This window comes from Pagrus major, chromosome 23 (genome assembly GCF_040436345.1).
Source record: "Pagrus major chromosome 23, Pma_NU_1.0".
In the NCBI taxonomy this organism is placed as follows: Eukaryota; Metazoa; Chordata; class Actinopteri; order Spariformes; family Sparidae; genus Pagrus; species Pagrus major.
The window spans coordinates 6,487,022-6,501,503 of record NC_133237.1 but is presented as its reverse complement, the minus strand read 5'-3'; the positions used below and the strand labels follow the sequence as shown (position 1 = coordinate 6,501,503).

The 14,482-nt window shown below is 41.7% G+C and overlaps 2 protein-coding genes across 2 annotated transcripts in view; both read left to right on the top strand.

The window, feature by feature from the left end:
* Positions 1-1,912, top strand: part of mast1b (microtubule associated serine/threonine kinase 1b) — a 41,781-nt gene extending 39,869 nt beyond the window's left edge. The window contains exon 27 of the mRNA XM_073494078.1: positions 285-1,912. Coding sequence (XP_073350179.1) covers positions 285-1,912 — 1,628 coding nt within the window. The remainder of the gene's footprint in view (positions 1-284) is intronic.
* Positions 1,913-3,952: 2,040 nt separating this feature from the next.
* LOC141020151 (cysteine protease atg4da-like) lies at positions 3,953-12,256 on the top strand. The gene is made up of 11 exons (XM_073495215.1): positions 3,953-4,117; positions 6,266-6,513; positions 6,628-6,711; positions 6,810-6,983; positions 7,979-8,282; positions 8,368-8,432; positions 10,029-10,156; positions 10,420-10,498; positions 10,597-10,673; positions 11,207-11,326; positions 11,463-12,256. Exons 2-11 carry the CDS (start codon positions 6,321-6,323, stop codon positions 11,637-11,639), a joined length of 1,401 nt encoding a protein of 466 aa, XP_073351316.1. The 5' UTR covers positions 3,953-4,117; positions 6,266-6,320; the 3' UTR covers positions 11,640-12,256.
* Positions 12,257-14,482: the final 2,226 nt, after the last annotated feature.

Here is a 14,482-nt window from a genome sequence, read left to right as displayed (position 1 = left end):
TGCATTGCTACATTTGTTGGACCAGTGAAGAAGATGAGTGCTTGCAAGTTCACGTGGACGTAAATAATTCATGATTTAAAAAAAAAACAGCTTCAAAAATTGGCTTTGCAAGTGTTTAATGAGATAGGAAGAGCACTCAACACAGTTTTAGACCTCAAAGATATACAAGTGTTGTAGTGAGAACCACTCATTGTAAACAAACTTGATTTGCAAGAAAACTGCAACAAAAAATGTGATGTTATACTATTGGTTGGTTTAAAGTTTATCTCCTCTCTTCCCCTCAGGCACCTCCTCCCAGAGCAGCTCCCCAGCGTCCAGCACCCCGAACTCCCCAGCCGCCTCTCACCACATGAGGCCCAGCTCCCTGCACGGCCTGTCTCCCAAACTCCACCGCCAGTACCGCTCTGCGCGCTGCAAATCTGCTGGCAACATCCCTTTGTCCCCCCTGGCTCACACCCCCTCCCCGACCACCTCCTCTCCTCCACCTCTCTCTGGCCACACAGTTGGTAGCTCCAACACCACACAGATATTTCCTGCCAAGCTGCACTCCTCTCCTCCTGTCGCCCGCCCCCGTCCCAAAAGTGCAGAGCCACCCAGGTCGCCTCTGCTGCAGCGGGTGCAGTCAGCGGAAAAGCTAGGAGCGCCGATGCTGCCTTCTTCCTCCTCCTCATCGTCATCACCTTCTCCTCTGACAGGTGGGGTGTCGTTACGCAAGCATAGCCTGGAGGTGGCGCATGGGGACTACAGGAGAGAGTCTTTCCACTGTGAGCACAGCCTACAAAGTCTGTTAGAGATGGAAGGAGAGAATGGGCCTGCTCCCCCGTCTCCGTCATCATCTTCCTCCCCCTCTCCTCCGATGGGAGGGGAGATCGGAGGCTTGAAGCCTGTCAGGAGGCTTGGAAGGCAGGAGTCACCGCTCAGCCGTGACACACTGGTCACCGTGAGAGAGAAAGATACTCAGACCACAGCGTCCGAGCCCACTGAGAGCATAGCAACTAAAGCTGAGGCCAAGACAAAAGTTGTTGATGCAAGTAAAACATTATCAAGTGCTGAGGTGCTAAAGAAAAGTGAAGCTGCAGTGGAGACTAAGTCTAGTCCAGCGCTGGTTTCATCCACTACAGCGGCCAAGCCTGGCCCAGGTGAGAAACCTCAAAGTGCAAGCAGCTCAACTTCTGAGGCAACAGTCACCAAGAGTAAACTCAGTGAGAAAAGCTCAACACCCAGTGCATCAAAGGGCCTCCAACAACAAGACAGCAAGCAGCAGCACTCACAGACAGACAGTGGACCTACTGCTAAAGCTCAGGAGAAGACTGAGGAGAAAGTGAAAGGCACTTCAGGAACAGACAAAGGTAACATGCAGAAAGCATCTTCTTCAGAGCAGACCAAGCCACGGAAAGGCTCAGACACGGGAGAGAAAGGAGGCATCGGTGGCAGTGACAAAGCAACCGAGACGACCAGAGTCAAAGGACCTGCACCTCCAGTTCCCACCCATGTTCAAAGCCACACTGCAGTTCATGGCTCAGCTGCCAGAACCAAAGTGGAGAAGGTATCACACAGTTACCGTGGGGCTAAAGAGGAGAGAGCCCACCTGGAGGTCCTGGAAGAGAATCCCATGTCGCCCTCGTCCAACGCAGCTTCGCCCTGCTCGAGCAAGTCCCGCCCTATGTCTCCAGGCGACAAAGCCAGCTTTGTTACCCAGCTCACAAGCGTGGCCAAAACGGTGCTGGGGCCTATGAAAGGGGCATCACAAGAGGGAGCCAAGGGGAAAGACACCTCCAAGTCAAGCGAGGAGAAGCGAGCAGGAAAACCGGAGGCTTCCTCCGGGGGTGGACGTCGAGGCGCGCAGACAGCGACCTCAGCGACAGTCCAGTCTGACAGAGGAAACAGTCGGAGCTCCAAGCATCATTCGTGATAAGAGGCCGTGAGAAAGAGCCAGACTCTCCCATGTAATGCCTTTTACTGTAGCATCACACATATCATGAATTAACTTTGAACGGAGGAGAGACGTGAATGCCTGATGAAATATCACCAAAAAGATGACGTGTGACATGTAGACACATGAGATGTGAACAAAGATGCATCAGCCATGTTGGAAAATGTGTGCTCATGGTATCATAATGTAAGCCTGTGTATGTACTGTGCGTCCATCACAATGTGTTGTATATAGAGAAAAAAAATGCATATGTCTTAATGCATGTCTGACACTGCACATGGAAAATGAGAAAATATTTAAAAAGATGAAAAATATAAAGCAGACCTTAAGGTGGTGAACACTGTGAACAACTTTTCAGCCGACCACGACAGGCAAACTGTTAACTACATGTAAACAGGGAGGTTTCTGTTATAAAGGGGCATTACTCAGATTTCAGATCAGCTCTGGTGCCATCGTTTAGTTTGGTTGAAATTGTAAAAGAACAAACGCAAACTGTATTCCCTTAAAGTTCAGTTACTAAGAGAGTTCAGGCTTGAAGTGAGGATCAAAACAAAATACTGGAAACTGGACCAAGATAGCAAAATACCTGGAGAGTGAATCAGCAGGTTTGCTTCAGATCTGTTTAAGGGCTGAATTTCAGTGGAATTGAAAGAGGTTGTATAGATGAACTTGCACAGGGACGCTATGCAATGTGCTAATAATGCAACTTTTTTTGGTGTCCCCAATTACTAAGTTTACATTGTGCTCCAGATGGGAAGAGAAGACAGAGGAAAGGGTTCGCAATAAGCCGAGAAAACACGTTTTGTTTTTATCAATGTCTCCATTGATCGTAGTGAAATGTGCAATGATATATTTTAGGTTACTGAGTGAATATATTGAGTGTGGTAAGGAGACAAAGTGCGTAAAGAACCATGATGAAAGTAGCACTGACAGGAGAATAGGAGGATGCTCTTTCACTCATTATTTTCTATTTATGCAGATGTGCGGTATATTGTGTAATGTTACGTGTGAAGGAAAGTGCCAGTCTTTTAATTTAAGAGATTATGTGATGTTTTTGTTTTTTTAACACTTAAATGTACAAATATATGCAATCCAACAGTGCCCAGTTCAATCAAACTGAGCATCTCCATCAGTGATACAGTAGTAGTATAAACACAAAGCCAGGAGTAGATATGTTGAGAGCATCTTAGTGGTGAGGTTGTTAGTTCTTGTGTGTTACAGAAAACTGATGTTGATAGTTTTGGGACACGAGGCTCAGACCTGTCTTAGACTGCCACCTTGTGGACGACATGTCACGGCAACAAAAAAGTCCTGAGGTACAAAGAAAAATAGGTGTACATTTTGCCTGGGGGATTATTGCATTTCACACATTATTATTCTGATGCACCATTCTTCTGTTGATGAGTTTTGCAGTCTGACCTCAGAACATCACATCCATTAGGATATAGTGGTCATCAGACATTAACCCAATGTTTGGACATTGAACAGATGTGTTTTTGTTTGTGATGTGAGCAAATTGCACTTTATTTTGTGTCAAATATTTTTTATTTACTTGTCTTATATATTTATTTTGTTATTTTTCTATTTGTTCTATTTATTACTTTTTTATTTAATCAAATGTTTTTACATGTTATCAGTTAGTGAATTTCTGCTTTACTACTGAGATTAGTTATTTATAAAAATTTTACATTTAGAAGGAGAAATCTACCAAATCTGTGTGGCTACCCCATCGTGTGCAGTTCTGATGCTGTCATTCCATGAGTCTGAAGTTGTAATATTGCTGTCATGTCCATCTTTGTCCAAGTGTTTGACTTTTTTACAGCAGCAACTATCTCTCGACTGTTGTTGTCCATTGCATTGCATATTTACTAGCCACTGTTGTGAAAAACCAATGCAAAAAAGCCTATAGTGCAGAAATGTAATAAAATGCAGAGAAACCCCTAGTGTTGTGTGTTTGTTCAGAGGCTCGCTCTCATTGGTCGTCTGTTGGACCAATCACAGCAGTGCAAACACGTCACCAGTATAAACAGGAAGTGAGTGCAAACTTAATACGCTGCTCCTTCTCAGAGACCGAGCGCAGACTATTTGAGACGAAAACAGACCAAACAGACGAGCTGCTTCCGTCACATTCATTCAGTGACTTGCTCTGAGTAAAGGAGACACAATGACGAGGCCTGAATGAAGGTAAAGGATGAATGTCGTCATTTCATAATTTCATAACTCCTCTGAGTCAAGGTGCTGGTGGACGAGCTCTGAAGTTGGACTGGAGAATTTGTACATAACATATTTAGACTTTAAGTTATATTTCGCAGTTTATATTTTTGTACGACGCCACTGCGTTATTCTATACTATTGTATAAGTCTTTGTCGTGGGAAGCTAAACAATGCTTGTGACGTACACAACATATATAACATGTAGTCGTCATGCAGTATGTTGAACGACAGTAATTTATAGATCAGTTTGGAATAATTATTGTCTTTAAGGACACCTAACCACCATTTTGTCTCATGTTACGGTTACATGACAGGTGACAGAGTTATCACTGAGGTTTTTCTATCCGCTCTACAAGGCATGTACAGTATACTACATACACAGTGTAGTATGTACATGTAAACTAACATGAATGTGGATTTTATTACACAAGAGCTACATAACCTGAATATGTTACCACATATATGATTGTTAAGGATTATCTCAGTATTTTTAATATGTGTTTTGAGTTATAGTTATGACATTTGAAGGGATTCAAATCGTATTTATTTTATTTTCCTTCCAGTAGGCCTTTTACTGTATTGTTTTAATGCTCAGTGATGGAAAGAAACTAACTTCATTTACTCAAGCACTGTACTTCACAAGTTTTAAGGTACTAACTTGTGCTTTAGTTGAGTATTTATATTTTTATGCTACTATACTCTTCTAACCCTCCTACATTTCAGAGAAAAATTATGTACTTTTTACAGCTATACTACATCTATCTGACAGCTATAGTTACTGGCTACTTGTCAGATTAAGATTTCATACAAGAAGCACATGATATGCTGATGATTTGCAATGCATTTTTAAGGATTATACCAGTGGTTTGCAACTTGTTTTGATTGTGACCAATAAAAAGCTGTGTTTAGTTGGAGTCCCTTGACACATTTTAGATGTCTGTTAGGTGTCACCAGAGATTTTCCACTAAACCTGTCAGATTGTCCCATTTAAATAACTGTTTGAGGCCAAAAGAGGAAACAAAAACACCAACCAAAATACAAATATCTGAGAAAAGGCCATTTCTCTGTACTATGAGTGCTTTACTTTTGATACCTAAATTTCCTTTTGCTCACATATGGTTACTTAAACGTGACAAACACTTTCATTACAGGAGTAATTTTACATTGCTGTGTTGGTATTTATACTCAGAGCAGCTACAAGGAACTATTTTTTTGTTGATTCTGGCGGATCCTATCAGGACTCTAGGGTGCAACTATTTTAGTCACGCATGCGACCAAAAATAAGTGTGAGTGCGACTAAACATTTTCAAGTTTTACACTTATCATAATTTCTTGTTGCGTGTGCTGTGATTTAAATGAAGAAAACATTTATCTGTACTTTATTCCTGTTTACAATCAAGAACTTAAATTAAAATATTTTATTGGGTGCACTAAATTTAAAAGTTAGGAGTTGACAAAGTGAACAAAGTTCACTTTGTTTAGTGCTGACTACAGAGAAGCTTCTGTCCTCAGGCTGTTCCTCCTCAATTCATCCGCACTCTGCCATTTAAAAAAGTTTTATTTTAGGACTTGTCTTACCTGAGTAAATCTGAATCCAACCTGGAATATTTATTTGCTTATGTAGGTCATATAGAGGCATAAGTATACAATTGAGACTGTTTCATATCAAGTTAAAAACTCCCTGTTGGATATTTAAGTAAAACATTTATAGTTTTTTTCAGCCACTGATTACACTATTATATATACAATATCTACCCATGCACATATAGTGTCAGTGAATATGTGAACACAGCTTGTTGAGTCATCTTGTATCTACAAATGTGACGTGTCAGAGGAAGCAGGCCAAACATGGTTGAGAATGGGTGAGAATGGTCTTCCAGCATCTCTCCTGCAGCAGCTCAGCAGACATATCTGAAATTCCTCAAGTCACAGGGTGCAGTCACATGGTTTCCCTCTTTACTTACTGTCATGGAAAATTATTCACTTTGCTGTGGTTAATACTAACACATCAGCTCCAGGGTAGGACTCGGAACTTGTTTATTTCAGGACAAAATCATCTAATGTACTCTGGATGAATGGTGGTCTTGTGTCATGTAATGTTGTGTTGTGTCCTCATAGGCTGCTATGGAGTTGAAGAGCAATTCTTTACACTCAATCTCGGTCATCTCCAGTTATGAATCCCAGCTCCTCCTCTGCTCACTGTGAGGGCCAGTCCCCTACAGATGACATAATGGATGACTGGCTCCTTCTCTCCACTGAATCTGCTGGGCCTCAGCACCTAGAAGTGAGCAGGGAGGATCAGGACTCAGAGGACAGAGGCAAACTCAAATCCAAGTTGGTCTCAGCATGGAACAGTGTCAAATACGGTCTGTTTCACCCCACTAACATAGTTACTGTTTAACGTTGTTACTGCGTAATAAGGAGAGATCTGATTATTCTCCTTTGTGAAATGAAACTGTCTGTTCCCTCTAATGTTTCAGGCTGGTCCTTGAAGCAGAAATCCAAATTCAGCAAGAGCTCTCCTGTGATCATGCTTGGACAATCCTATGAGCTCAAGGATCAAGGTCAGGCAATGAGCAGTGGGCCTTCATACCCTCTGAAGTCATCTCTTTAAAGTGAAACCAAGGCGGAAAATTGAATATAAGCTCTGTAACTGTTTCAGGGGAGAGGGAGCGTTTCCGTCGCTCCTTTGTATCTCTGCTGTGGCTGACGTACAGACGGGGTTTCCCTCAGATGCCAGGCGGCTCTCTGACCACCGACAGTGGCTGGGGTTGTGTTCTACGCACGGGACAGATGCTGCTGGCAAAAGGCCTGCTGCTGCATCTGATGCCTCCAGGTGACAACACTCAACACACTGTAATGATTCCTGCAGCTAATTAGATTAGATTAGATTAAATTAGATTAGATTCAGTTTAATGTCATTGTGCAGAGTACAGGTATGAAGCCAATGGTTTTGAATTAGCATCTAACCAGATGTGCAAAAAGAATACCATTATTAAGTTAGTACTACAGCACATAGTTTGGACAGTCTAAGCTAGGCTAGTCAGCTTTTAGCAGGACTAGGCTTGTTTAACTTGTGTTACTTGTGATTACATTTAGCCGCTGCTTTATCAATGTGTTATAACAGACCAAATTATTAAGATGTTGGAGCATCATAATAGATTTTTCAATTTCAGGAATCAGTCAGAAAAGTCTGTAAATTAGCTCAAAGCTAGTTGTGACCGCAGTGTATCAGGATTTACACATATGGCAAAGTTTTTACAGTTTGTTGTGTCATCATGTAAAATTACTTTGCTGTACTTGGGGCACTACTAAGGAATCTACTAATAGTCAACATTATTCTTAAAATCATACATCTATTAAAGACAATCAGTATTTTTTTTTGTTTTTAGCATTATGGGTCTGTAAAGAAACTTCAGTAATACAAATGGACTTAAAATTAATTACTTAAAAGTTGTACTGATTTGGTCACAGAACATTTTGTTCTGTCCACTGCACGACATGAATGAGTGAAAACAGAGTTTTCTGTCTGTTCAGAACATTGGGAAAACAAAGCAGTCTGTGTCTGTCATATGATAGACCAGGGTCAAGTAGATATTTGTGCTATTTAAAGCTGAAGTAGACAGTCCTAGAAAGAGACAGCTGATTGTTGAGTCTCATTGCCAGGTCATCAAATACTGATGCTTAACCGGGACACTGGCCAACCCAAAGTGTCAGTATTTGACGACCTGGGAATGAGACCCAATAATCAACTGTCTTTTCAATTGTCTACTTCAACTTTAAGTTGTGTTGTGTAATACTCATATTACATCATCTTTATATCATTTTGAGGTTGGACTTGGTCTATGATCCACCATGTGGTCAGAGATGACATGGACCTGCTCGTGAGTCGCTCCACAGACAGTGCAGAGCATGGACTGAATTCAAAGGAAGGGTCCAACAGGAGGGGAAGAAGACTGAGCTTGGACTCCCGCCTGGTCAGGCCCATGGAGGCTACACACAGAAGGGTGGTGTCATGGTTCGCAGACAACCCTACAGCCCCTTTTGGGATACACAAGCTGGTGGAGTTGGGCAAAAGCTCAGGGAAGAAGGCCGGAGATTGGTATGGACCATCTATTGCAGCACATATCCTCCGGTGAGTCCTGAAGTCCCGAGTTCAGTTATCCTCACCAACTTTTATAAAGATGTTAGATTCTACAGTGAATTTCACTTTGTTTCAGGAAAGCTGTGGCAGCATCAGCGGATCTTCCCAATTTAGTCGTGTATGTTGCACAAGATTGCACCAGTGAGTGATTTCTTTCATCAGTGTATTTGAAGGGCGTAGAAAATGTAGCTTTTTCCCCACAGCTCTCTATTTATATGATACATAATACCACCTCAGCCTTTCTCTGTGGATCAGAGGGAATACAAAACTTAAAGGGGCACTATGTACTTTGTATTGAAGGCATTTTAACATTTACAATGTTAATGAAGTAATAATAGAAACTCAGAAATATTTATTTTTTTCATAACTGAATAAACAAGCTGTTCTCGGAGGAAAATAAGGTCCCCAGAACACTGTTTGAAGCTAGAAAGGTGGCAGGGTCTGCCACATATAAACAAAGTAAAACAGTATGAAATTGTGTTGTCCTTTTAAGGTCAGTTTGTTTATTCAGTTCATTCAGTCACGGAAACAAAGAGAGTTTGTTTATTTAGTTTGTCAGTCAATGAAGATATTTCTCTTCTGATTAGAATTTCTCCCCTGAAACTACATACTGCACCTTTAATGTGAAGGAACGCAATTTATACTGAGACCACACTTTTCAGACAAAAAGTTACCACCATTACCTTTTGTATTGGAAAGATGTCCACATTAAAGTAACAAACAAACAATGAATATAAGATTTGCTTGTAATAAGTCAAATAAATCTGCCAGTGGATCAAGTGAGAATTGTCTAAAACCAAGTCCCATTTAGCTCATTGAAATGCTAACTCCAAGGATTGTGTCTCATATTGAAGGTGCCCTGTGGCATTTTCTTGTAAACAAGCCAATAATACACCTTTTTTGTATAGCACCTTTCATACAGGAAATGCAGCTCCATGTGCTTTACAACAAAGAAATTCCATGCGCCGAGTGCTTGACACAAAAACGACATAAAAATAACATTAAAAACATGGATAGTAAATTAATCAAAAATAACATGGACAATTCATGGATAATAAAAATAAGGATGAAAATAGAATAATAAATATAGAGTTTAAAAAAAGCATACATAGAATGCATTAAAATCAGCAAAATACAACGTTAAAGATGTTGTATTTCATGTTAAGTTTACATTGACCAACACAACAAATGTGTGCGGTACATTTCCTTCCTCATAAATCATTTGCAAAGCTGATTTATTTCCATGTGCATTCTCGTGCACATCCGCAAGATAAATAAGATTAAAACAAACAAAAACAGGACCCCCTCATAGAAAAACAGCACCAGGGCGCCCTGATAGCTCAGCTGGTGGAGCGGGCGACTCGTGCTGGAGGCTGAGTCCTTGGCAGCGGCCCGGGTTCAAGTCCTGCCTGTCGCCCTTTGCAGCATGTCTTCCCCCACCATCTCTCCCCTGTTTCCTATCACTCTCGAAGTTGTCCTGTCAAATAACAGCTAAAAAGACCCCAAAATAGCCTTTTAAAAAAAAGAAAGAAGAAACCCAGCACCATAGCACTACTAGCAGTTTAAAAACACCAGAGGGAACCTTCAAGTGTAATGAGATATTTTTGACTACAATTAAGACAAAAAATACATTTAAGTTTGTTTGCAGTGCAGGGTCTCCATAGAAGTCTGACTGAAATGACTGAGAGGAATTGTTGACCGATGTGTCTACGCGTCTCTTTCTTTCTGTGTGTTCAGTCTATTTAGAGGATGTGAAGAGGTTGTGTGAGCGGCCTCCCCCTCAGTCCTGGAAGTCGGTCATCATCCTGGTTCCTGTGCGGCTTGGAGGACAAGAACTGAATCCCTCCTACATCACTTGTGTCAAAGTATCCAAACAAAGCTTTTTGCATTCAGCCCTTTGTGAATTCTGTGTAAACTGACACAACCACACTATAACTTACTATAAAGTTACTCATCAGAAGCAGGTTTCTCCCTGCATACAGTTCAGTCTCACAGTTCAGTAATAAATCATCATCACCCTGCATGTGTTTCTCTGTAGTCTGACAGATAAATCCCTGTTCTAAAGCGAACAAAAAATAACTCTTGCCAGTGCAGAGAACAACAACTCATTCATCACTCTTCTCCGCAGAAACTCTTGACATTACAGTGCTGCATTGGAATCATTGGGGGCAAACCCAAGCACTCTTTGTTCTTCATCGGTTTCCAGGGTAATGGCAGTACAGTCTACATCATAATTACTGTGTTCAGCTGTTCGATGTCAGTCCTCTCACTTATTCTTTCCTACTCTGGCCCTGCTGTGCAAAAGATGACCATCTGCTGTACTTGGACCCTCACTACTGTCAGCCCACAGTGGATATAACAAAGGAGAACTTTCCCTTGGAGGTATGAGGAAGTACTGCCTCTCTTCTTCTTTTTGCTTTCTGTTTTGTATCCTCCTGTGACAGCTGGGCTTAGTCATGTAAACCAGTGGCTCCCAACCCCGTCATCAACAACAGCAGTCAGGCTCCAAATGTGTTCATTTGGATTCCTGTTACTGGATGTTATTTTTACAGGTGGATATTAGAATAGTTTTTATATTTCACACAGTTGAACTATCAGTTTTTTTGTTTAACTTTGCACTTGCGAACTTACAATTGCAATGCCTGATGTGCCGGATTCAATATGTTTGTATATGTTTTTAAATTCAATTGTAATTTATATTTTTAATTCAAATTAGTTAAGCTATTCCAACAATCTGTGTTCAGTGTGTTTCCTGGCAGCCGCTGAGGTAGCACCAGGAATACCTGGTTGGGAATCACTGCTATAATGTGAATACATAAAGTATACAAGTTGAATTGATAACAGCAGACAGTATTTTATCTGAATGTAATGAGAACTTTTCTGATTACTACTCTTTTACTTTGTTTTCTCTCCAGTCCTTTCACTGTAAACATCCCAGAAAAATGTCTTTCTCTCGCATGGACCCGAGCTGTACCATCGGATTCTATGCTAAAGGCCAAAAGGACTTTGAATCACTGTGCGCAGCTGTTAATGAGGTATATGAGTTATTTGGGTCTGTGTTCGTGAACATTTGGCTTGTCAACAAGCTGTGTAGCTTTTGGTTATTATAATAAGATGTGTTTAACAAAATGATGTAGTTAAGAGCTACTGGTTTGTGTCTTCCTCCCACAGGCTCTCTCCACATCAGCAGAGACGTACCCCATGTTCATATTCTCGGAGGGAAAAAGTCAAGAGGAGGAGGAGAAGGGAGGCAACACGCCCCCAAACAACATCACCTACATCCAGAGGAAGAATGAAAGGAAACGAGTCGACACCAGCAACAGCATGGACGAGTTTGTTCTATTGTGAACAGAAGTTAAAATCTGCCCTGAGGGCCATACTGTGATCAGTGATCACACATAAATGTGACAGTTACACTGTGTGTCAACTACTGAGCGTAACGACAACCATCCACAAGCAATAAAACATCAAGGGACACCTCAAAGGTTTTGTAAAATAAAATGATCAGGTATCATTAATCACACTACAATATTTTTATTGCTGTTCATTTGTATTTTTATTTATTGTTTTTAGGTGAGAACACTTAAATGAATAGTTTAATTGAAGGATAAAGGATCTTTTCTATTTTGCCATCTCGGCCTGTTTGTGTTGATCCATTAATTATTTTTTACTTGATCTATAATAGTGATAATTATAATAACAATTTTCTCCCCGGGACATCTTCAAGGCAAGTGTTACTATGACAAACAGTCTCTTACTGTTTCATGCCATGTGACGGGATGTGTAGCCTTTGAATGGATTAAAAAATTGGATTCTTGTAAACATGTGACTCAGACATGAGAAACACAGAAAGAAAACGACTTCATTGGAGAAGAAGTCAGAAGCTGTGGGAAAAGAACGAAACTTAAAATATTCTTATGAGCTGGATTATTGTTGCTGTTTTTTATCTGAATAAACAGTTTATGAACAAAAGAAATAAACTTGTTTTTTATTCTGAACACTGTCATGAGGATGAATTCTAAGAACTTTGAGGATCCACTGAGTTTTCATCTGGAACCATCTGCTGTTTTTTATTAATCCAATATGTTTGAATGAGCACATGTCTGCACGCTAAACTACGTAAACATGGTACACAGGCTACACCTGCTTGGCATCAGCATGTTAGCATGCTAAATCCATTAGCTCGGCTGATGTTCACCCCAGAATCAAAGTTAAAAATATCATTCTGGGATTAGTTAAAGTTGAAATAACATACCCTGCTCTCACATTCCCTTGATCAAAAATTTAAAATACAAAACCACACTCCTGATAATCTCCCTACAGTCTCAACCATACAGCTGGAAATACAAGTGGGCATGGTCCCGAAGTTCAGGCAGTACTAGACACATACAGAATCCCTGCTCCTGCTTGGTCAGGTTCCGTTTTACCGGAGAACCCAAGATGGTGAACAAATCAGTCTTCCAAGGTCTTATTAGGTCCTCCAGTTTCCCATGGAGCACCCCCTTCCTGTCCACACAAATCTGTCAGACTGTGTCTGTGGAGGCCCACAGTAGAGCCACCCCTCTCCAGACTGCTCCAGGATTCTGGCTGTTGCTATGTCTTCCAGCCACTTGACATCCTCAGGGACGCAAGTGTTGAAGTAGAAGTAGGCAAGTCGCTCAAGCTTCGGCAGGGCCCTCAGGAGGGCCAGGGACTTGTCAAAATACTCTGCGATCATAACCAGCTGGAAGGTCTCCTCCAGCCGAGTCAGGTCAGCCGGCCTGGAAGAGTTCTACTGCAGGCTGTTGTGACTTAAATTAAAGCTCATGGGGTTCTGGTCCAGGCTCTTTAGGGTCCCAGAATGACTCCTGTGACAAGACAGTGCTGTCCCTGCTGCCTTCCTGGCTAAGGTAAAAGCAGGAACAGTGGAGGTGTAATAAGAGAAAACAGACTCAAATGTCCTGAGAGGTTCACAGAAGACAGTGATCTAGACAGTGTTTATCAGGAGGAATCATCAGGTAACTCGTCTGCAAATTCTGCCCTGAATCTGAAACCAGAACAAGGACAGACATACTGTCACTTTGATTGTTTGTGGTTCAATCACATCCAGCTAATGAAAAGCAGAACCAACAAAGAGATGCAGAACCAACAAAGAGATACAGGATCTGTGTACCAAAGCACGTTGGCAAACATACCTTTAGAGTTGAAGGTGAATTGGGGGAAAGCCAGTGCTGCTCCCTGTGTGTTGTGTTTTAGGGAGACAACAGGATGAGTCTTCATGTCCTCGTCCTCAGTAGGTTATAAAGACTGGTTTCCTTTTGAGTCTGTGCACGTGAGGCCAGTCACACCAGTTGTTAGGTTTTTGGCAAGGGCAGCTAGTCTCTCTCACCCTTCACTTTTTTTTTGAGCCTTTGTACCAACCCTGACAGCTTTGGAAAGAAAAAAAAGAAGAACCTTTATTTGATCACATATCATACAATGTACAACATCGTGAAACTGGCACTCTGCATCAAACCCATCCCTGAGGGACAGTGAGCAACGTATGCACCCTGGGACCAACTCCAGATCTTAGCCAGTATCTTGGTCAAGGGCATTTACTGGAGAATCAACCTAATATACATGTTTTGATGGTGTGGGAAACCGGAGTACCCAGAGGAAACCCACACGAGCACGGGGAAAAGATGCAAACGCCACACAGAAAGGCCCTGAACCCAGGACCAGCAGTGCAAGCCAGTGCTTCACTGTGCTGCAAATACAGAAATTCCACAAAATGTCTGATTTTTGGCCTAGTTGACATAATAATTGTACAATATGGATTTCAAACTGCTGTACATGATGCTCAGTACTGGTATTCCTATACAGTCACATAAAGGGGGATACAGAATAACTGCAGACTGAGGCAAACAGTAGGAAGTGGCTCGTTGCTAACACTGAATACTGCAACAAATGTCTCAGTGCAGGCACAAGCAGAAAGGTAACACCCACGGTCACCGTCAGACCTGCCAACCAGGGTCCCCTCTCAGCATGTACCGACCTGACCAAACTTTGCCCTCTGGTGGTTTATTTTCTGCCACAGCACTGAGAAGAGCTCCTCAGCAGCGACTCTGTGCACAGATTAAAGACACTGACGCAGCACTGACATCACCTGCCTTCAGCTGAGCAGCCACATGTCTGTCCAACAGGCAGGATATAATAGCTGTTTGTCAAGCAGA

Coding starts and splice junctions, on each gene's coding strand:
- LOC141020151 (XM_073495215.1), top strand. CDS start 6,321: ATGAATCCCAGCTCCTCCTCTGCTCACTGTGAGGGCCAGTCCCCTACA. Junction 6,984..7,978: donor GCTGCATCTGATGCCTCCAG/GTGACAACACTC, acceptor TATCATTTTGAG/GTTGGACTTGGTCTATGATC. Junction 10,499..10,596: donor GTTCTTCATCGGTTTCCAGG/GTAATGGCAGTA, acceptor GCTGTGCAAAAG/ATGACCATCTGCTGTACTTG.